Below are 23,118 nucleotides of genomic sequence, written 5' to 3'. Positions count from 1 at the left end.
TTTCTCATTTTGTGTATCCAAATAAAAATGACGTCGTTGTATCACGCGTTATGCGCATCGTGTTTTCATCCTTTCGCCGTTTCTTTTCCGATGAACAATCAAACGACTGAAAATTTGCGGAGACATGCGGTAATTTTCCAACAGAGGCGATAATCGAGGAACTCGGAGAATGTCAATGTGAACAAGCTTAACGAGCACTCATCGGTAAATGAGCTCGAAAATGCATAACGAGTACGTTATCGCGATTTAACTCGGATTTTCCTCCTTTTTAAACCACCTTTGACTCATCGTCTCGACTAATGTGATTTACTTTTTAATCACTGACCCCTGGATTCTTGGTTGTCGTTGTCAACTGATCGTTTCGTATCGATCTCGACCCTTTTCCACAAACAACAAGTTTATCCATTCGTTGTTTGCAGCTAGATGATAAAAAATAAGATATTTTCCTCTCGTCTCGATAGATGCATTTATTTACGATTTGTTTCATTGTGTTTAAACTGTCAACGAGAAAAATATCTGTTAACGAACATGGACAATAATTTAGTACATCCGATATTTTTGAGGACTAAAGTCATTTTTTCTGCCATAACACAGCCCTTGTACCTTTCCACGCTATAATCTTCCTCTTCGACATGAACCTCAACCACGAGGCAATAATCTTGAAAACCCAAGAGACAATAGTCGGTCGTTATCTCGTTTGGGCAATGCCTATTTGCTTCGCTAACTTACGAGGAAAAATAAGACGGAGTCATTGTTTTTTTGAGAAAAATTCGATGAAAAATTGGCTCGATGACGTGCGCTCTAAATAAACTTGCGTCGTCCGATGTTCGACGTCGAATTCCTATCGCACGCGACGATTCGAAATCAGTGTAAATTCAAATTTGTTAATGCAAGCAACTCTTTAAACGCGGAACGGTTTTGCTTGGAAAAAGATTAATGGATGAGATTTCTCCTCGGTTAAAAAAGAAACCGTTCGCCCACATTTTTAACGAAACATTCAAATTTCTAAGAAAACGAGCGGAACGGTGAATGAGGCGAAGTCTCGTGCCCCGAATCCTTGTTCCGGGCAACGGTCCAGGGGTCCAAAACTCGGTGAGATGAATAGAAAAAAAGCAGAACGGTGGCCGAGAATGTCGTGGAGGCATCGGTGACCGGCCGCTCGCGGCTACAGCACAGCCTGCAACGCACAAATGGCGCCCTTCTGTAAGGACAAACGACTGACAGCTGACCCACGCTCGTGCTAGCTTGACCCACACTTACGGTTCATCTGCTGACAGCATTTTTGTCCCCTTTGCCTATCTCGCGTTGTGATATCAAACATTTTTTCGCCTCGAGATTCTTCTATCGGATGACACTATCTTCCGCTTCTTTGCATTGTTCTCTTACATGAGCGTTATTGCCTTAATGTACTTCGTTGTACTTAATGTACTTTTCCTTGTACGAGATACACACTTGTATATGCATATGTATATGATTTTTACGTGTGTCCTATATGTAAAAAAATCTTCAATACAAAAAAGCAACAAATGCTTTCTCGTACGCGATCGAACCCAGTAATAGAAAGCTTTAAGATTTCCAGCTTGGAAGATTAATCTCACTTTACCGGACATCGAAACGTTTTGTTAGGGAAAAAAGAAAAAAAAGGAAAAAATGGTGGCGTATATAAAAGACCCCTAAGTGACGACTTGGCGGTCAGCGACGACCGATGGTAGTCGCTTTTCGAAATAGATTTTTTTTTCTCCCCTGATGTATCCCTCCGCGCCTCACCCCCCACCTCACCCCCCGCCTCACCCCCCGCGCCTCACCCCCCCCCCCCCGTGCGTAAAGCGGTCCGCGCGGACGCTGTCTGCGGATTGAAGGGCTCTCGATATTCAGTGGCCCAATCCACTCCGTGCCAGTTCTACCCACAAGTCCGCATGTTCGTCCTTCTATGTTCCCCTTGCCTTTCCCAGCCCTCGTCTTTTCCTTTCTCCCCAGCTTTTTATGTTCCCCGTAAATCGGAAGAACGGACATCCCTCCGCATTTTCTCTTTTTCTCTTTTTCACCCTGTTCTTTGCTTTCTTTTTTTCTCTCCCCTCCTCGTTTCGACTGGTTTTTCCGAGCGCGTGGCGCGACTCACATCGCGTATAATAAACACACATTCGGGGGATCGTTAGTCCGCTGTCAGCTTCGGAATAAAACGGTCCCGTGCAGCCAACGTGAATCGAGAGCACGGGTAGTGGAAAAAAAAGTCGAAACAGATTATTAGACGGAAGGAACAGGTTTACAAAAAATTCGACTCACCCATGGAATGTAACAAGGGGATCGATCTGTGCATGCGATGAAAAAAATTTTTTTTTTCCAGTCTCCTCTTCTTTTGAGAGCACAAGGTGTCATCGAACGAGAATATTAGCTTGCATACAGGCTTTTTTTTTTAGAAGTCACCTTTGAAGATGTTCCTCTCGGATTACTAATAATACGAGATGTTCTTTGTGGCATCTGGCCCGTGCCTCGTTCACGAGATCGACGATCGCTTTACAGATCCCGATCTCGGTCTTTTCATCTTCGTCTCTTTCTCCGATTCCCTTTGAGAGCCTACCATATCTTCGTAATGACCATCCATCGGATTTTTATTACCTTAGAGGACTGATCTGCCATCGAAATTGATAAGAACCTTCGTAAGTATTTGCGATCTTGAAAAATCTGAAAATGCTAATAATGGCTAATGCTCGATGGCTTCGATCGTACGATGCCTTTCGGAAATCGGAGATACGACGATGAGGCGAAGCGAAACGGCGACTTTCTGGTTTTCGCGAAGGGCGCGTGGTCACCGCGCGGACGCGCGAGAAAAAAGAAGGGAGAGAACGAAACCAATGACAGATCCAGATTCGACAGGACGGAATTGTAGATCGGTTACGAGCGACTCGTAACCTGATAAATAAGAAAGCCGGGGGTCACGGAACCATGAGAGGGGTCAACTATTGAACAATGTCGGGTGCGCGGCCTTTTCACCCCTGGGTTAATATGCGGGCGACTAAACATCAGCACCGGACAATGCAAGATTTATAGATGGAAGCATACGTGACCATTGTCCAGCCAGATTCCAGCCCTAGCTAGCGAAAAGATTTTCGAAAACGGCTGCTGCAGCCGTCCGTTCTGCCAAATTCGCGACGATTGCCGGGTGAGAAAGTCTGGAATCGTATTTTCACCCCATATTACAGAAAATCGGACACCCCGAGTGTGCGTGCGGCCTTAATGACTGGCCGGCCCTAATAACAAAACGTTTCAACGTATTTACTGATCGCAAAAATTGCGACCGTCCACTGAAACAAACAAAAGGTTAGACTGTTCAGTACTTGCACCAGCGAGCTACGATGTGAATCACGTACTGTTGTTGTTTAGTACTTGCTTTCTCTAGATCGTAAAATGTAGTGATTTGCCTTTTACCATCGTGGTGAATAGGCGTACAGTAAACAACAACGTAATCCGTAGCGCTTTACAACGGCTTTACGCTACCGGATAACGGTCGAGCATCATTTATGATGGAAGCGCGTAATCGGATTCCGTTTTTACGAAACGAGGAAACGGTGGCGTTCACGTGCAGCTCTGATCATTTTCATTTATAGGGTTTTTTTTGTATCGACTGGCGAGGGGCAAGTCAGCCCTCAAAGGGCGGAGCGTGGGGCCACTGCACCCTCCTGGCACCGCAAGTATGAAGGGTGGACAGGCGAGAGAAAAGAGAGATCGCAGGCTGGCCAAGGCGCACGCGTTAATTCTGGCCACTTTTCAAACGTCCTTACCCTGCTGCATTTTTTCCCTTCCCCTTTCACCCCCTATTCTCTTTTTCATTCTTTATCCTCTTCATACTCGCGTATTACCCGAGTATGTACCTGGAACCGCGTGTTTGATCGCATGCGCGTTCTTCCAAAATCCTGAAACTCCATCCTTTACCCCAAGGTAAAAACGAATAATTTCAGGAATAAAAAATTCATTTTTTCCCCATCTACATTTGACATTTTTGAAGGCCATCGAAAGTAACCGAAATGTCTGTCCGAGCGATTTCTCGGAAAATCCGCAAAAACGAACATCGAATACCCATTGGTGCCGACGCGGTTCTTGCTCGTCCTCCTCCCTTACTAGTTTTCCTCCCTTTTTTTTCTCTCGTCTTTTTGTTACGCTGCCTCGACATACGATACGACCCCAAGCGCGTGCTTTCCCCGTGATTTCCGCTTTCCGCCTCAGCTGCGTCTCTCTTATCCTATTTATAGAGCCATTTTACGTATATATCCGACGATCTTGAAAGGAACACGGAACTCAACGCGCGCGCACGCGTAGGTGCCAGTAAATTTCCTCTGGATTCCCGAAGACAAGCGTCGGCTTGAGAAACCGCGCAGGAATCACCTTCCTTAACCACTCATTGCGCTTAATCGCTAGTCTAAGCTCCCTGGATGTCAGCGGGGATTAGCGGTTTCTCTAACGCTGTTAACTAATCGCCAGACGCTCTTCTGTGCCGTCGTTATTGCATTTAAAAAAAGAATTAATTCATTAAAGTAGGAAATGCGCTTCGAACGAGTTCAAACGGATTGTTCGTAAAAATGATAAAAATCGAATGACACGGGCCTCAGGATCCATTGGAAAACTTCTTCTCTATTTTTTCCCCATTTCCTCCTGTAACTTGCGAGTTTTTGCAAATCACGAAGACGAAGGAGCAACACGTTGATGGAACGACGTTTAAACGGAAAGTTTTTACAAAGGACCCAAATCGTGGCCATTAAGAACGCGTTTTGATGCACTGTATCCGGACGGTCGTGAAAAGTAGCGTGGAGCGAGAGAAAAATACGCATAAAAAAGAGGAATCCCCCGGTGTAAATGAAATCCGCATCGTTTGGGACGATCGATCGATCTGCAACGTCATCGTACGATTGTTGACTGGTCGTGGATACCGACATATGGACGATCCTTAACGAGCCACGCGTTTTTCCAGAAAATCTTACTGTTGGAGCTGCTGCCGAAACATTGATCCATCGTTCACAGCTGCACTCGACGTAAATAATATTATAAAATAATGAACTACGTAGAATCGAACCGAGTAGGTTACTTTTTAATAGAGATATAATACTTATAAGCGTGTGTAGTTTGTGATCGAGTGTTTCGATGGAGGGTGATGTGGAAGGGTAACGGAGATTTCAACGATGCCGGCTATAAAACGCCCCTTCCGTCAAAAGATCACCTGTTACAGGCAGGGAAGTTTTAATTTTTTTTTACGTACAGCGTTGATCTCGCATTACAACCCGCTTGCACAATAGATATCAACCTGTTGAGAGAAGGGGAGCTTTTTTGCTTCTATTAGACGCGGTATATCACAGGGGAAAAGCGTGGTAAGCGTGTGGAGTCGTTTTTTTTTTCTATCGAGTTTTTGCGATCGACAAAAAACCATGCTGCATCGGAATCTTCTACGTTTAGAAGCAGGTGCAACTATGTGGTACCATGTGGATTTTATTATATTATCGGCGAATGTATTTTACTTTATCGTTTTCTCCATTTTGAATATATCTTTAACCCAAAGCAGTTGAACTTTCCTCAGCATCTAACTCCTCTTTTTCCTTCAAGACAAAAAGGGGTAGTCCTAACTACATCACGGTAGCCCACCATTGGTTGCGCATCCTTTACCTCGATGCTTAGCGTTTTTGTCATTCAATAAAAAACATTCGGGAAATTATTTTTTCCTGGTGTAACGCTTTCACTTATATCCAATGACAGAGCTACACAAAGGATTATCTGTTTTTGAGTAGTATGAACAAGTTTCTAAGTATAGTCAAAAAAATACAAATGAAGATAATTCAAGAACCTGAAGGTTTTCTGTCGCTGAAAGGGTGTGCGGAGAGAGGTGTGGTAAAGCCCAGGTATCCTGTGGCTAATGTTCGTCCAGTCCTCGCGAATGCTTTATTATCGGTCGACAGAAGACCATTTCTTCTACTCGACTCGATCTACGCGGTTTTAGCCCGTATACGTGTTCGTGAAAGAAACGTTTGTAACCGAAGTCCTCGCGCGTGCTAACCCTCGTTATTTCGATAGGAAGTTTGAAAGAAAAAGTACAAGGAGTCGCTTAACTAAATGAACTCCTAATTCTATTTTCATTTTCTTTTTAACAACTTCCCATTATTTTAAATATTTTTATAATTTCAAAATAAATTTATTTGAAATGTATTTCAAAAGACAGCTGATCGATAAGAATTCATTTAAACAATTTTTTTACTACTTAAAAATACAGAGGAAGTAATATTCCCAGTGTGATTTATTGTTATTGATTAGTACAACAAACTCTTTTTCACATATATTTTGCAAAAGAAGAAACTTTCACCTCTGTCTTCAGATAATACCTTCCATTTACACGTTCGCTTCCATTGCCTGTTCCTAATCTTCTTAATTGGCCTGTAGTCATAAATATATCAGAAATAAAGCTTCACAGCACACCTTCCTGGAATTGTTTATGTCGGTAACCGGTAAATAATACTAAACAGTAAACCCCCCCCCTACCCCCAGGAGTTAGAAAAACTTCATTTAAAACTAAATGTTCTAAGTCGAAGCCAAAAATATCAATATATTTTTCAGTAATCAGTTTCTTCGATAAACTCCCTCATTCGGTAGCGTCTTCTCCATTAAGGGAGCAATAAAAACATAAATTTTCTAGCTGCGACGCAACGACTCTATGGACATCGTTTCGAAAAGAATTAGTTTTGTTAAGTATGCGCGGAAACGAGGGGGCATACCTAAATAGAAAGTTACGTTTAGAATGATCGAACGCATTTGGAAGAATCCATAAAAATACTCGTGAAGCGCGCAGGACGTCATGGGGTTCGTAGCCACCCTCGCAAACTGCCACCGTTCGTTCCCTATCGCCGTTCAATCCCACCCCTTGCCAAATCAGAAATCTGCCGCTTCCATCCCGTCTCAACAGCGATGGCTGATACTCGGATCCGAGGTATCGTGAAAAAAGAACACATCGAACAAGCATTACGCTTTCCTCTCGTTTTGTCGATCGATCATTCCACTACGAAACGAGGCGGTCGCGGTGACTAACAACAATGGCAAATCGGGAAAGCAAGGACGTACATAGAGAAAAATGAGAGACTTGGATGCCTCGCAATTTGCGTGGGACGATGGTAAATGGGACATACCTATCGAGATTCACTACATCTACGTACATATGCATATAGGTAATTCTATATGTATATGTTACGATGTAGAAATACACGTATGGTTTAACACGTTCTGTGCAGGACTAATTTTTGGTTGCTTTCCGTTCAGACCACGTGGGGCGTATACGCTCCACGTTACTACGATTGATAGTTTTGCTTCTGATATTTTTGCCTATGTCTTATACAATTTTTTTAATATTGCAGAAAACATAATTAACAAGAAAAGGGTGTATTGTTTAATATCAAACGAATAAATATAATTTTTAAGAAATTGTTTTAACAAACATATGGTTGAATATTTACTCTATCAGACGAGTCGGATGCTCGTACGTAATATTTTTTAATGATGTAAAAATTAATTTTTTTTTAATTATTCGTTTTACAATGAAAATTCCAAATGGCTTGAACGGAAAGTTGAGCGTGGGGCGTATACGGAACGGATTAAATAAAAGCAACGTTTAGGAGTACAGAAAAATAACACTGTTTGTCAGTACGTAAGTAAACAATATATTTATCATTATCGTTATTACTAAGGCACTTGTTACCGATATAAAAATGTGTACGTCACAAATTATTGCCAATGAGCATATATAAATACTGATATTAAACAACTAATTGCTTCTCGTAGTATAATCTCAGATATTATGGATGTCACCCAAGGGGAGTTTCTTGACTTGTTTTCGGTTTCTGTTACTGTTATTCGACTGTTATTAACAAACGCTTTCCATTTCGTGAAATAACACTTATTTTTCTTCACGTTAAATTGAAGGCACTTTGTAAGAGGTCTCCGCCTCCACGCGATGCTCCCCCCGCCCCTACACATAACAACTAAATTGAGTTTAGACTAAAAGCAAGATACGGTATGGTAATATTAATATTATCGTTAACTAGCAATAAAAATAATACATTAAATGTATCTGACCTGCACGCCTGGAAGCTGTCGCAACGAGAGTAACGTAACGCAACGATTTCGTGATCCTTGTTAACGATGGTAACTTTTTTGGATCGCACTCGAAAATAGATCTTCGCGTTTAATACAAGCTTCGCGTTACGATCGAACATAATAACCATGAACAGAAAACATAGTAGACAACGATAGTAGAAAGAAAGATTTTGTGCCTCCCGACATGATTAAAATCACTATCGATATAGACTTCTCAAACTATGAATGCCTTCTTTTATACGTTTGTACAACAGCTTTATTCATTATATAGCCATTCGCATTAAAATCGTTACGATATTGCTATACAGAAACGTTTAATATACCGATAATAAGAAAACAAGAGACACTCGTAATTCGAGAAAGGATATATATATATATATCATGTCTAATATCAAAAAAAGATCGCGATGAAACGATTATAAAAATTTTCTTCTTACAATGATTTTTAATGCAGATAACAGGAGCGTTAAGTCTACCGTGTTTTGTGTTGCTACACGTAATTACTATACAGCGATCGCTTTCCAAGTTTCAGTCGAATAATACAGATAGTAACACAAATATCGAACGAATATTACATGATCGTTTTATTACTTTATTAAAAAATAAAGAGGTCGAATATTCGTGCTGCTCGCACAGCTACCGTTGTAGCAGTATAAAAGATAAAACCAAGCGTGCGAATAACTACAAAACAAAAATCTAACTTGCGTCTCCGGAACTTTTCCTTACTGAGAGAAAAGGCAGGAGAGCTTACGGATTTTTCCTTCCACCTTTTTTGTGTTTTCATTTCTTTTCTTTCTTTTAATTTATCAATGAAATTCTATGATCTTCGATGAACGACCGTGGTTGGCAGACGTAACTGTGACGATTCGATAACAATGAAAATTCGATGATTAACAAAGAAACGTTAACAAGATAATGTTTTGATTATTTAAGAAAGATAACAGCTCTTTCTTCGAACTATAGAAAGAAAAAACGTAAAACATGGAATAGATCAGTCGGATAAAATTGGTGATCGCGTGATTGTTATCACTGGGGTACAGTACTTATCAACGTTATCGCCGCATTATTTCGGACTAACAAAAGAAAGTTACGTCAACCTCCGATATTTTTTTCCTTCACTTTTTTTCCTCTTTTTTCTTTTTCTTTCCCTTCTTTTTATAACGTATGTATACACTTAAGCTGCCATGTAACTAAATATACATGTACGTCTCCTCTTTACCATGTCGCTTTGATTATTCGATAATAACCATTACTACTGGTTGTTTCGCGAGGAACATACAAAGTACAAGATTGACGGCCTCTTTTTTTCTTTCAATTTTCTTATCCCCAAGAACTAAGGGAAAGAAATACGCGAAAAATCCTTAAGGCTAAAGATATTTAAAGGTAATCTATAAACATCATATACTCTCCTTTTTTAATGTCCATAATATAACTGTATGTAGTATAAAACGTAAGAGAATTTTATAATCTAACAGTGATTTCAAAATACCAATAACTGCAATTTGTAACAGGTATAGACTTTACATATAAAAAAAATATATATATTCATTTTGTGTTCCCCTTTTCAAAGTATTTAAAAGGGTCTAAAAACGTGTTTGTCTATTTTAACAATTACCACATGTTCATATAAACATCTCGTATAGACGGACGGTTATTGCTTTAAAACATGACGATCAATATTGTCGTTCTAATCGATTGCAAAGAAAAGGCACTTCGTTTAAGCATATCGCTTGTAAAATAGTCTGAGCATTATCGACACTCGATTGCGGTGTACATGTGTGTCAATATGTATACACACACACACATGCGATTCGGAGAAATCTGTTTCGAATCTGAATCATACATGTAACACGACTTGTTCCGTATGCCAACTTCGAAGTATAGACAAGTGTCCGTGTGTTAAAAATGCTTCGATACTTTTAGACGTTGCCGTTGCTTCCGTAAACATCATATAAAGATCACCGCTATATGAATCGATGAATATCGAATAAAATATCATTTATCGAACATCATACCTTCTTTCTTCTTGTTCTTCCATTCTCTCTGTACATAGTGTTTTCATAATAATTGCACTTCGTCCTTATTTCATTCCACAAGTTTTCAATGTACGTTCACAAACTCCGTGAACACATCAGGTATGACGCTGTTCTTTTTAAATTTAAATCACATGCGAGATCCATGATCGTAAAAAAATCTGATATGTCATGATATCAGATTCCTTTTGTAAACCAACGTGATATAAATATAATTAAACAACAATTTACTTGTCTACTCCATACTATCGGGAAGTATATCGAGCTTTCTCCATTCATTGCGCTCTCCTCCATTGACCCGAACGGTACGCACATTAAATATTATTACTCATAATAAAATGAATAATATTCAGTTCTCTCTCTCGCTCCCTCTCGTACAATGCTTTAGTATAGAAATACAAACTTATATACAAAATGTTGTGGGGACAAATGCACTCATACACGCATACAAGCATACAAACACTCAAATACCCTAATAATAAGAGAGAAAGAGAAAGACCCGAATACATTTTTTACATACAAGATGTCCTAAAAATCTTAAAATACAACGTCACAGATTGTATTCTTCATTCAATTCCAACAATTTCGATTATTCCATGCAGCAGGTGGTAAAAAATGGTGGAGGAGAAAACTAGTTTCTGGAGAAGCCTCAACGATAATTACGGCCTGCTCAACATTCTCAAAAATTTCTTCAGGAAGACTCGACAAGCTTGCCATGAACACTAGATTTTAAGGCTTCGAATTTCACTATTTTTTACCACCTCTCATTATTCAACAAGCACGATATATAACAAGAAATTCGTAGTATGGAATTCAATAAGAACTATAATCTTCCGAATTATCGTCAACATTTCTAGGACACCCTGTGAATGTTTCTGTATAGACATTTCTGTATATACGTTGAGCATAGCGCATTTTGTAATTAAGGCTCCATTCTACTTAAACTTTAAAATTTTTCTCGTTCACGTGCGTTTTTTTTTATGGAATAGTCGTTACCTTACTGGTAAGATCCTCTAGAATCGTTCCATTTAGTTTAGACGTATTGAAATTGCAATTTTTTTTTTAACGAATCGATTTCATAAATTGCTTGCCTGTCATAGACAATTCTTTCCTCCATACTACAGCCACGTCAGCACGTTTTCAGGTTTTGTCGTATTAGGGTTTATCAGCGATTGCACATCGTCCAAAATATCGCTACTGAAATCTTCACTCAGCTGGAAACAAAATTACAAGAAACAGGAGAGTGATATTTGAAACAGTCTTTGTAACTACTTTTACACATAAAGATTTAATAAATACCTGTAACGATGGAACAAGATCGTCCGTCGAATCGATATTATCGCTCAGTGTAGAGAGATCTGGGGTCTCCATGGGTGCACCACCATCTGTAGAAGAGAAAAGAAAGAAAGCTTTTAATATTACCGTATTACTGTCGAAGCGAGTTCAGGTGTGATAATGTTCAAGGAAGACTTTAAGCTCAAGTTTATGGAAAACGGACCGTTGTCTCTTCTCGTGAAATATTATCGCTTTACTTCTTGATTATTCTATCTTCGCTGATTTATAAACTGAAAAAATTGTGTTCAAAGTTTATGAAATTTTAAATTATTGTATGTAGAACTTAAAAAAACTCAATACATATTTGTTGTTTTCTAAGTAGCATTTTCATCATACTATTATAAATTTGTATTCTTTATATCAACGAGATATATGTGAGCTGATTAATTAAATTTGTTTGAAGAATGTAGATAGAACAATTAAGCATTAGGGCGACGATATCGCATAGAAAAGAACATCTTACCACTGGTGCCATCCATGTTATCGTCGATGTTTGCAAGAAAATCTTCAGGTGTATGAGGAAGAGAATAAGCAGAACCAAGACCCAGACCACTGTCTGCGCTTTCCTGACGTGCATGTTGTTCGTTGATTCCCGATAAAAATGGGTCCATAGCGGCGTCGGTAGTGCTTTGTCGGAGCATAAGCTCTTGCTACAGATAGAAAAGACCGCGCGATATTATGAAAGACAAAAGCGAGCGATCAAACACTCGAATAAGTACTCACCTGACGTATAATTTCCTGTTGCCGTTGCTTAAGACGCTCGCGTTCCATCTGTAACGACTGAAGACGGAGTTTCTGTTGACACGCTTGCAATGTTTGATTACTCTGAATGCCACCACCTGTGGGTTGTTGTTGTTGAAGCCAGTTTTGTGGTAACATCGCACCTGAAGTCGGAGCCCTTTGTAGATGTGTAGCTAAAACAAAACATAGCGGAGCTCGATACAATATCCGGTAAAAGTTTAACAATTCGTACGAAGAGAAGTACGAATTCTCGCATGAAAATAAAGACACTCGTCTATGATCGACCTTTGGAAGCAACCTACGCGATTTAGAGTGGGTCGATCGCAATGAAACTTACGGATTCTTGGATCGAACCACGAAGTGGTACGTGTCTGATGATTAATGAAGTAGATTTCTCCTTCAGGAGTACGCGCTTGCTCCCATCCGTCGGGCAATGGACCTAGAGAATTGGTAGCGCCGGTCGAGGATTTCCCATTGTCGACGGCGGCAGCCACAGCTGCCACGTTCGCTGCTGCCGCTGTTTTTCGTGGATCTTCCCATGTCGTGGTTCGCGTCAGGTGGCTGGAAAATAAAATTATAACACGTTCAGACGTCGTGCTATTTTGTACGTATAGCGTGGCCCCGTGCAGAAACTGAATACGCCACGGCACGTACAGTTATCCACATATAGTAGGCGCATTCTAAAAATAGTTCCATTCAAAAGACGACGCGAAGGAGTAACAGCAGGCGCCTAGCGGTAGTTAGCATACGAGTTTTAACGTCTCGAGAGAGAGAATAAAACGTATTTCACGAAATTTCCCCAAGGATCAAACCACTTTGTACCGTTCTTCCACGTCACGATCTCGTCGTCAATACGAAACAGCGATCGAAACGTTATGCTCTGTTATTCGCGGAAACGCTCGGATTCGTCTCCTTTATTTATTCGTCGCGTGATCGGTGGCAGGTCGAAGAATCGAAAAGTTAAGAAACAAGAAGCCACGAAATACACGTTCCAACACATCATGATCGTATTTTAAAGCATTTCGCGGAAACAGACGGCAGCAAAAGCTGTACCGTGTGTTTCTGCGTACGAATGAGCCCGAACTCCGTTTTGAGAAGTTACCGCACACACCGCGATCTGGCTCCGATACGGGACGAAACGGTGTAGCATGGGTCCTTGAAATCGTAGCCACGCACGGCCCGGAGCGTCTCTTCGATCGTCCAACTAATTCCTCCTACTGTGCGGGACGAGCATCGTGGTTAATTAAATGGCAAAGCATCGTTCGGCAACGGCAGCAGCTTAGCACACGGGGATGTGGATGGAGTCGTGGTCGTTTTATCCGAAACGGCTTTACTCGGCACGAAAACACTACGTCGTCTCTCGGTCGACAAAAATAACAGCTAATGGCTGTGATTGCCGATCTCGTCGTCTTCCCTCTACCTAACGTATTTACCTTACTCACGTGTCACTTTTCAGCCGGGAGGAAGTAGAAAACACTACACCGTGCACGACCGCCGCTCTTATTTACCTTCGTGAAACGAATACCTTTGCGAACCGATTACCTTGCCTGACTCCATAGAAATTTTAGACAACGATCGAACATGCGGCACGCTTAATACGACACCGTGGTTCGAACACCGAAATTTCCCAATCGGGCGATGTATATCGGGCCAGAACCATCAACCAACAGATTCATCCGCGTGGCAAATTTCGTGGACGCGTAGGAAGAAGATTGCTTTTCCAATGATAATTCTCGTAACCATTTAAACGAATACGTTCAAATCGCTTGTCACGAGTTCCTCGAACAGCAGCCGCCACCGATTCTCGAATCACCACGAACGCAGAAGAGTTCAGCCCGCTTTATATTTTGCCAAAAGTGTCACTCGTTTGCATTCCATGGACGATGACTTAATGCGTTTCGCTTAAGTCATCGGCGACGACATAAACAAGTTGTCTAAATCCGCATCGGGATATCGTGCACCGGTTCTCAGTATTTCCGAGCGAGAAACAAATCTTCTTACACGGTTAATAATACCCGCGGAACAGAACGCGTTTGACGTAGTTTTAACATTAAGAGCATTATCCAATCGAGATATATCTGATCGAGCGTGTTAAGCTGCGTCGTTTCCCGAGATCCGTCACCGGGCAGCCACGGATCGAGAAGGACACGAACAAAACACGGCTCGTCGATTCCTCTGACGCGATCTCCGGATAACGGCAGAGACGCGGGTTTACGATCGCGTCGATCGGTCAAGAAAATGTCAAATTTCCCTCCGAACTCTCGCCGAATGACGCTTTCCTCGGTCGAATTAGACGAAAGGAAATCGGACAGAACGATCATCCCGATGAACTTTTCTCAGACGACTCTCGAAAGCGATGCTTTTCTTTGCCTTCTCCTATCCTTCCCCAGCTGCGATTCGATCGTACTGATCGATTCAGCTTCGAGAGAAACTCACGTTTCCTCGTTGATCAAAAAAAATGACAGAAGAATCGTATAGTTACGATTAAAGTAATAAAAAGGAAGGAAAGGAAGAACAACGGGGCAAAGGAAAAGAAATTGAAAATCTATCTCCAGGATGCGTGATCGGCGGTGGCATAGCAGAATACAGAACGGCGGTGTGTTCCAAAAGCTACATGTCGCGGGTCTCTCCGGGAGCGGTTGGATGCGTTCCAAGAGAGTCCGAGGTAGAGAGAGAAAGAGAGAGAGAGGGCTAGGTGGCCGAGAGGCAAGGGTAGAGAAAGGAAAGAAGCGAGAAGAGGAAAAGAGGGAGAGGTAAGCAAGCAGGCAGGCAAGTAAGCAAGCAAGTAAGCAAGCTAGCAGGCAGGCTAGCAGGCGAACAGGCAACCAGGCAGCCAGGCAGGCAGCTCGAGAGCATTGGAGAATTACAAGAGGGTTTCTGTGTGGCGCACAGCATACGGACTACGATGTATTTTTACTCCGGACATCACGGCGCCGGACAACTCGTAAATAGACACTCTCGCACCGACGCTCTCTTTCGCTTGCCTGCTCTTCTCTCCCGTCGTCGTCGTCGTCTTCGTCGTCGTCGTCGTCGTCGTCGTCGTCGTCGTCGTCGTCGTCGTCGTCTTGGTCGTCGTGGTTGTGCTCGTGGTCGTCGATGCACGATACTCGTTACATCCCTCCAGCACCCTCCCCCCTCGAAAAAGCTACGACCGATCCCCTTCCAAAAACGACATCCAAGTACCGAGTTAATACATGCTTTTAACGACCTACGAGAACGAACAACTGCCAGCAGAACCGCTTAACGAACAATGCTCGATAACCCTAGACATCGAGGCATCCTCCTCGCTTTCCACGCTGTTTCATCTTCTCTCTAGACTAGGCGTCGCGTCGGCTGCTCGTTTCGGAAATCGAGGCGATCCCTTGTTTTCAAAGTCAAGCGCGCGAAACATCGATAACGAACACCGAGCGCTCGATACGAGACAGTGCGAGAAAGCAAAGGCCTCTTTGAATGAACGGGGCTACGCGTTCAGACACGACACGCAGCGTATCAATTGAGAATCTTCGCTTCGAGAGTACATAAATTGTAGCCGAAGTACGTAGCGAACGGAACATCGCCGTCACGTCGCATGGAACAAATATGAAACAATATTCACGGGCCGATTATGACGTCATAGATGATATTTACGAGTCGACTGGAAACCTCTAACGATACACGAAATTTCCATTTAACTACGCGTCAAAATCATCGAAGAAAATCTACGAATATCGCAAGGATTACTAAAAACCTATGAACCTTTGTACGAGCTCGAAAAGATCGTCCAATCGAAAATAGTTTTCTAATCGACGTATCGTAGTCCCCTCCGACTTCGATTAGCCGCAGCGATAAGTTATTATTCGAATGGCTGACAAAATGAAACGCCTGGCAAGTCGCTTGAAAATCAACGACGAAGAAAACAGAAAAAGGACAGAACGGTGATCGTTAGTCGGAAAGCGGCGAGAGCGAGTCTCGCCGAGGACGCTCGGTCCGCCTTGAACTTTCGATACATTCGAGGTATTCCCGGAGATTTGTCCTCCTATCTGGCATTCGTGTTTGCAGCGCAAGACTCTCTCTCGTCTACAGGTGTGTCGGGGTCTTTAGCCTGTCGAGTGGTCGAGTAAAAACTTCGATCCTTATGCGAACGTCTTAACGTTGTAACGCCTTTGCGGAAAAGAGCACGACCTACTCCTCGTTCCGTGGAAAACACCGATTACTATATAACGCGCATAATATTACCGATGCAACTGTTACGCGCGCGTGTACACACGCGCGCACACACGCACACGAGCACACCGTACATTGTAATACAAATAGATCGAACGTGACGCGCGCGTAAAATAAAGTCTGCCGTGTGTCGTTTATCTCGCGTTTTTAGCTCTCCTCGCGTCACGAATGTTATTTATCGTTCTGTACCTTTCGCTTATCGAGAGGAACGTCTTTCGAGACGCGGCACACCAAACGAGAAACGGATTATACCCATTCGACACGCCGCGTCGCGGAAATGTGGTCGTTCCACGAGCAATCAGCGCATAGTTTCCTCTTGAATTTCTCAAATAGCGTTATTTCTTTCCCCCCCCTCCTTTCTCCTTTTTTCCTTTCCTTTTTTCTCAGATAAAAACTTAAAAGACACGAACAACCGACGAAAAAGATAAAATATCGGACACGATGGAAAAAAACAGAAGGAAAATGCGTGTCCGCGTTGTCGAACTGACCCTGAACACAACAGGATGCCGATGTCGCGCACACGCGGTCAACTTTCACTGCATTCGAAAATGCATAGATACTAAACGTCCTCGAAATGAATTTACGAGGAAAACGGCTGGAATATATCGGCATGGTCGATTCCACTCGTGGATCGTTTCTCTGGCGGTCGTTATCGACCAGTTCGCGAGAGATTCGCGTTACTCCGTCGCTCGAACGAGGAAGTAGCCGCGAATCAATTGCCATTAGCATCTCAGCCTCGCGATTACGCTCCGTATATAACAGTATTCGTTTCTCGGATACTTTGGAGCGCGGGCGTGGTTCGTTACTCGTACGATTTCGAACGTTTTATCGCGTCACATAGGAACGCGTGATTTTTTGACGCGTGATTTCTACCAGTCGCAAACAATTCCGAATAATGCGCACCTATCTCGACCTTAATACCAGTGACAGCCAAAGAGAATCGTCGTTCGATTCTTCAGCTTTCTCAAAAATATAGCAGCAAAAGTAAAAAATTAGATATTTGCTCGCCAGAAACCAAAGAAAACATACGAACGAAGGAGAATCGGTACAACAAGGAATGACACTCGTTCGTGAAACGAGCTCGATAAACGAGATCCGTTGAAGCGAATAAATGTAGAGTCGGTTGAATTCCACGTATAGTGTGACTCTGCTCGTGACTAATGTTTCGTCAAACGATACAGTTGACGGAAAACCTTGGTTGCCTGTTCGTCGTGTCTCGTGTGTTCACCTGGCGGTGGAACGTGTTTCTCGAACTGGCAAGATCGTTGCGTTCGAGCGAGCGAACGTACATCGCGATAAGAGAGCGATGTCTTTGCCTGTCTCTCCGAGAGAGAAGAGACGGCGCCGCTGTTTACGTCCGGTCGATGAAAGAAAAAAGAAAAAACGATCCCTCCACTGGTTCGTGGCAAAGTCGTTTCGTTTCGACGGTATACAGTTGCTCCTTCTCGCTGGTATGTAATACGCGAACCTAGCTAACGGGACCAACGTATAACATTATACGGCGAGGTAGTAACGCGCGAGTTGCGCGCCAACCGCGCGGCAAACGAAAAATCCAGGAAAAAATCCCAACGATGGGTCTCTACTAAGAACTCTCCGTCGATCGCGTGAAATTTCGCGCGAAACAAGCGAGTTGGTTGAAAGACGATGACGCGATCTGGTCGCTTCCAACGATACCGGACGTTTAAACGGCGCGTCGTCGTCAACGTTTCTCTGTTTAGGCTCTCTCGTTATTTTCTCTGGCAGAATATAGAATACACTAAGAGAATGCACGGAGTAGAAGCGACGTAACAGAGAGAAAGAGAGAGGAAGGGAAAGAGAGGCGAGGCGACACTTCCTAGAAGGTTTCAAAGAGTCAGTTTGTTCGCGGCTCGAATCACGTTTCAATTACGCAAATTAGATTCTAATAAGTCCCGCTTCTGGATAAGATCCAAAAGCTCGGAGAGACGGGCCAGAGGTAATTGGACGAACGGCGCGAGAGAAGAGAAATAAGAGAGAAGACACGGGTGCCGTCACGGTAGTCATTACTGCATAATACAACAACCGTGCGGCTCTCGGTTGGCTGCACTTCTTTTACCATCGGCCATTACCGAGCAACTCTCCTCGCGGCCGCTGTGTTACGTCTATCGAGGGAATGCCATGCTTTTTCTCGTTCCATGAACGATAATCCATAGTAGCACCGGAGCACGGCAGCAACTACTATATCTTACTATAAACAATTAAACGATATTTACGTCGGATCGGTCGCGGTCGAAATAGCCATAAATCGGTCGGAGAAGCGCGAACCTGAGACGTGATTAATTCTCGTCGATACAAGGCTACTCGGGTAAACGTAATTATTCGTCGAGCCACTCCTTTCTTTCCTTTGCCATTTCATTCCGCTTCCTGCATTGCGAATGGGCACGTTACCGATACATTACAAAGTACCGGGGGAAAACGGCTCCGTTTCATAGAAACGACTAAATTTCAGATCCTATAGGAAGAAAATTTCAGATATACGTTTCGATACGAACGAGCAAACGAAAAGACGCGACTCCTGGTAGAAAGTACGATTGCGATAAAACCTTTTAGAAAACTAGAAAGAGAACCTTTTAGAAAATTAGAGAACGAGCTGTGTTACGAGCATTAAGAACATAGAAGTTACGGCGAAAGATCGACGGGAAAGATTGTCTAATTACGTTTTTACGTAACATTTCGGTAGGACTTAGTAGCTCGAGAAATTAAGGACGAGGGAGTGATTAAATAACGATCAACGAAAGACGGTAAAATATACGTCAACGACAGCGTATCTGAAAATTGCTCGATGATTCGACGACGATACCTATCGACGAGTTTTACAACTTTCACGATGCTATCTCGAAGCGAAGGCTCGTTGCGCGACGTTCATTCGAGTTTCCAGCTCACGCTGAAATCATAGAACGTAAACGGAAATGATTTCCCTGAAAGAAATTCCCCTTAAATGGAACGAAACGAATGGAATGGCTGTACAGCTTCCAAGCTTGAAAATTTTAAGCTGGTAGGTAAAAATAACGGTTCCAAAATAAAAGAAGGAAATTCATGTTCACATAGTAAAATATTTGACTGTGGAGGGTTGAAAGGGATGGACATTGCATAAAGGGATAATTCTTACGAGAAGTAAGATCCAATAGCTGGCATTCTCAAAAACTAACCTGCCTAGTCCTCGTTCTTACAAAAATGTCAGCGGCAGGTAGAATTCGCAGTAAAGCATTAATAGGCAGGGTTCGAACAGTAAAACTCAGGTAAAATTTTCTGCTAGAAGACGCATACACGAGAACGGAGATTTCTCGAGTTTCTCTTCCCGGCTTCTCTGTAAATTGCGTTCTTCTTGTTTGCAAATAAGAAAGGAGAAAGAGAAAGAAGGAGAAAAAGAGGTGAGAATGACGATGAAAATACTTGGAAATGAGGCGAAGAACAATACCGGCTAACCGAATGAAAGCCCTTTTCAATTGGTTTTGAGGAAGGCGAACGTTGAAAAGAAGACACGTTGAATATTTACAAAAGTACAGGTATAACTGAATGAACGAGAATCCCTTCGTTCGCAGGTGTACTCGTTATCGATACGGAGGCAAAACGTATCGATTATCGCCGGGATATCTGTACGTGACATCAGCCACTCGACCAACGAAATCGTAATCAGACATCAAAGCAAACAAGGAGGAAAACGTAACGCGGTCGATCGATCGACTCCGAGGAAAATACGTGAACTCGAAGAAATTGAACGTGGTAATGCATGCCGACATTAGCTATTATCCTGGAAATTAAAAAAAAGAAAAATAAAAAAATAAACATAATAAAAGAGAGATATGTCTGAAAGAAAACGTTGTTCCATAAGTGGAACAAAGCGAAAGATGATTTGGGCGATCTCTAATTCTTTGAAAACCGCTGTTTCAAGCAGTTTCGTCACGAAAATCGTGAAATATTGGAAATTAGACGCGGCGATCGAAAAAAGAGAGAAACGTCCGAGCCACCGGCGAAATACAGGTGGGTGGAAGGAAGCGAATGAGGCGACAAAGCAGACGAGGAGCGTTTCCCACGACAGGTGACACGTGGGAATCCTAGTGACGGCGCAGGTGGATCAGGTTAAACGAGCGAGATGGAAGAGAAACGGGGAAGGGACTGTGGAGGTATCGAGTAGGCGGCTCGAGATTGACAAGGAGAGCCGAGCCAAGAGAAAGACGAGAAAACGGGATCCATAGCGGGGACAAGGAGGATATGCTAGCAATTGGCAGTGGGGAGACGCGGCCGAGAAACGGAGGAACGGAGAAACAACGATGAGTAAGTCGAGGTGGTGATAAAGACAGTAACGGCCTTGAGGTATGTGAGACCCCAACACGACGAAAATGTGAACCAGCCAGCAGTCGCGTACAACGGTGAACTGCTCCGATCCGGAGTAGGATCGTTTATTCAATGGTCATAGATAGAATCCACTTGGAGATGAATCAATAAGGTTGTGAAATGACTAAGAAAATGTCAGATCGATGTCGTCTGTTCTCGGCATTCCCTTCCCGTATCTTCTGCTTCGTATAATGCCGTAAGAGGATCGGCAAACGTGAAACTAGCGTTTATCGAGGAAACCTTAAGAACGTTCATGAACAAGGGTTCCGTTGATAGGTAACTAGTCAGATTCTGTGGACATGTTAGAAAAATGTTGAAAAATCTATATGATTCGATCGATTCGAAAAGAAGATAGAAATGGGCGGGAAGGGAGATAAGCAGGAAATAGGGAAGGGAAAGAAAAAAGAATAGAACAGCAGGCTTTGGAAAACAAAAAGAGGAAAGTAGACTTACTTGAGGAAGTAGATTTGTCCCTCGGGGGTGCGCGCCTGTTCCCATCCATGTGGCAGGGGACCTAGGTCGTCGACCGTACTGATGACGTCGTAGCTGCGTTGCTTCTGGTGATGATGGTGACGCGCGTGCGGCTGGGGCGCGTGCTGAGGCGCCTGCTGAGCTGAGGCGTAGGTTTGCTGAAGAGAGGCCGGGCTGCTGTGAGCGCGAGGATGAGCAACGGTGAGGCCAGCCGCGGCCGCTGCCGCGACTGCAGCCGCAGCCGCACCTGCGGCGTTTGATCCGGTACCAGCGGCAGTATTTCCACTTCCACCAGTAGCCGCACCTGCTGCTCCGGTAGCTGATGTACCGGTGGCGTTTCCACCGGGTGCTGGGCCGGCACCGGCGACCGCGGCCGCTGTACCAAACGCGGAATCCGCCGAATTCTCCCGTGAATGCGAAATCGAGGGACTCTTGCTACCCGTCGACGGTGGATTAAAGAAGGAATCTGGTAAATTGCGCATGCGCAGTGGTACTTGCAGCGGACGCTTCGAGTCTGGCTTCAGGACGCTGTCGAACAGTGCCTGTAGATCTGATTCCGAGTTTTGATCGATATTTACTACCAGATTACTTTTCGACAACTGGTCCACGTCCTGGTTCAGCGCCATTTTGGATCACGCACTCTAACGCGCTTCGTCCGTGTCTTTCTTTCGCCCTGTCGTCTCTCTCTCCTCGTATCCTGTACACTCTGCTGCTACCTTTCGTTCTTCTTTAGTTCTCCCCTCTCTTTCTCTCTTACACTCTTCTTTCTTCCCTTCTTTCCGTCTTCTCGCCTATCCTATCTCCTTCCTGTCTTTTTCTTTCGTCACCGTCGTTCTGAACCTTCTTTCCACCTCTCCCTCTCCCCTTTACGCTACGTTTGCTCTTGTCTTTTACGGTACACCTATGGGCATTCGTGCATAGCACACCACCAGTCTCTTCTCTATTTGACCTGTACACACAGTCTCGCTCTCCTCCGTCACTCCTCGATTCCTCGACAACGCGATAGCTTCTTCTCTTTTCCACCTGTGCGTGTCGCGAGAGACAACAAAACAAGCAGGACAATGCCGCCGCCGCCGCCGCCGCCGCCGTCGCTGCCGCCGTCGTTCTAACTACCACAAGGTCCCCTTGTACCTCTAGCCTTCTACAATACCCTCGAATTTTTCGACGAGTAACGTCTCCTCCACCTCTTACCACGATATCGCGCACCAGGAGAAATCGACTCGTTTTGCTAGCCGGCCGTCTAGCAAACGAGTGCTAGCGTTCACCGTGCGTGGACACGCGATTACGTACAGGGCCTAGAAATTCCCGTGTATCCGACTGATTCTCATCTTTCCACGCTACCTGCTGGCTGATACTGTTACCAAATTCTAACGGCGCTCTTTTCGAAAGTTTATCGCCAGTTTGATACAATAATGTTGTTTACCGCTAAACGTCCAAATACGAAAATAAAACTACCTTCGCGCGAAGACAGTATTACTTCCTCACTTTTTAATAAATTCGAAGAAAACAATCACAAAAGAATCAAAAGGCTTTAACGATGTTATTATGCGATTAATAAATTTGTACATACGCTACCTTCGATAACTTTTTAAAATGACCATACATTTTAAGCCTTCATTAAACGATCCTCCCTCGTTAATTGCTTAAAGTTCGATAAAATAAGAAAACCATACATCGATACCATTTGAATTTTCTTGATGCTTGTGAGATCTAACCTTCTTTTTGGTCTTTTTTATTTAAACACTAAATTTAACTTTATTACATGAAGAGTACCAAGAACAATTGAGTAGAGTAGAGTATGAGAAACGCATTTTCAAGTATCCTTCCAAAATCATATTTCCTCATTGGTAATCTCATACTG

The 23,118-nt window shown here is 43.2% G+C and overlaps 1 protein-coding gene across 1 annotated transcript; it reads right to left on the bottom strand.

The window, feature by feature from the left end:
• Positions 1-7,661: 7,661 nt before the first annotated feature.
• LOC117214194 (transcriptional coactivator YAP1) lies at positions 7,662-22,560 on the bottom strand. The gene is made up of 6 exons (XM_033460077.1): positions 21,240-22,560; positions 12,568-12,791; positions 12,213-12,403; positions 11,953-12,139; positions 11,454-11,539; positions 7,662-11,368 (listed from the first exon to the last, which is right to left on the bottom strand). The coding sequence occupies exons 1-6, from the start codon at positions 21,881-21,883 to the stop codon at positions 11,273-11,275; spliced, it is 1,428 nt and encodes a 475-aa protein (XP_033315968.1). The 5' UTR covers positions 21,884-22,560; the 3' UTR covers positions 7,662-11,272.
• Between the last annotated feature and the right edge of the window lie 558 nt (positions 22,561-23,118).

This window comes from Bombus bifarius, unplaced genomic scaffold (genome assembly GCF_011952205.1).
Source record: "Bombus bifarius isolate JDL3187 unplaced genomic scaffold, Bbif_JDL3187 scf7180000009200, whole genome shotgun sequence".
NCBI lineage: Eukaryota > Metazoa > Arthropoda > Insecta > Hymenoptera > Apidae > Bombus > Bombus bifarius.
Note: the sequence above shows the minus strand (reverse complement) of the source record. Positions and strands in the feature narration are given on the sequence as shown.

What these genes read in the sequence shown, in the direction of transcription:
- LOC117214194 (XM_033460077.1), bottom strand. Translation starts at nt 21,883, where the DNA reads ATGGCGCTGAACCAGGACGTGGACCAGTTGTCGAAAAGTAATCTGGTA. An exon ending in TAACATGGATGGCACCAGTG is followed by an intron (nt 11,540 to 11,952) that starts GTAAGATGTTCT and finishes TCTCTTCTACAG; the next exon opens with ATGGTGGTGCACCCATGGAG. An exon ending in ATCTTGTTCCATCGTTACAG is followed by an intron (nt 11,369 to 11,453) that starts GTATTTATTAAA and finishes TTTTGTTTCCAG; the next exon opens with CTGAGTGAAGATTTCAGTAG.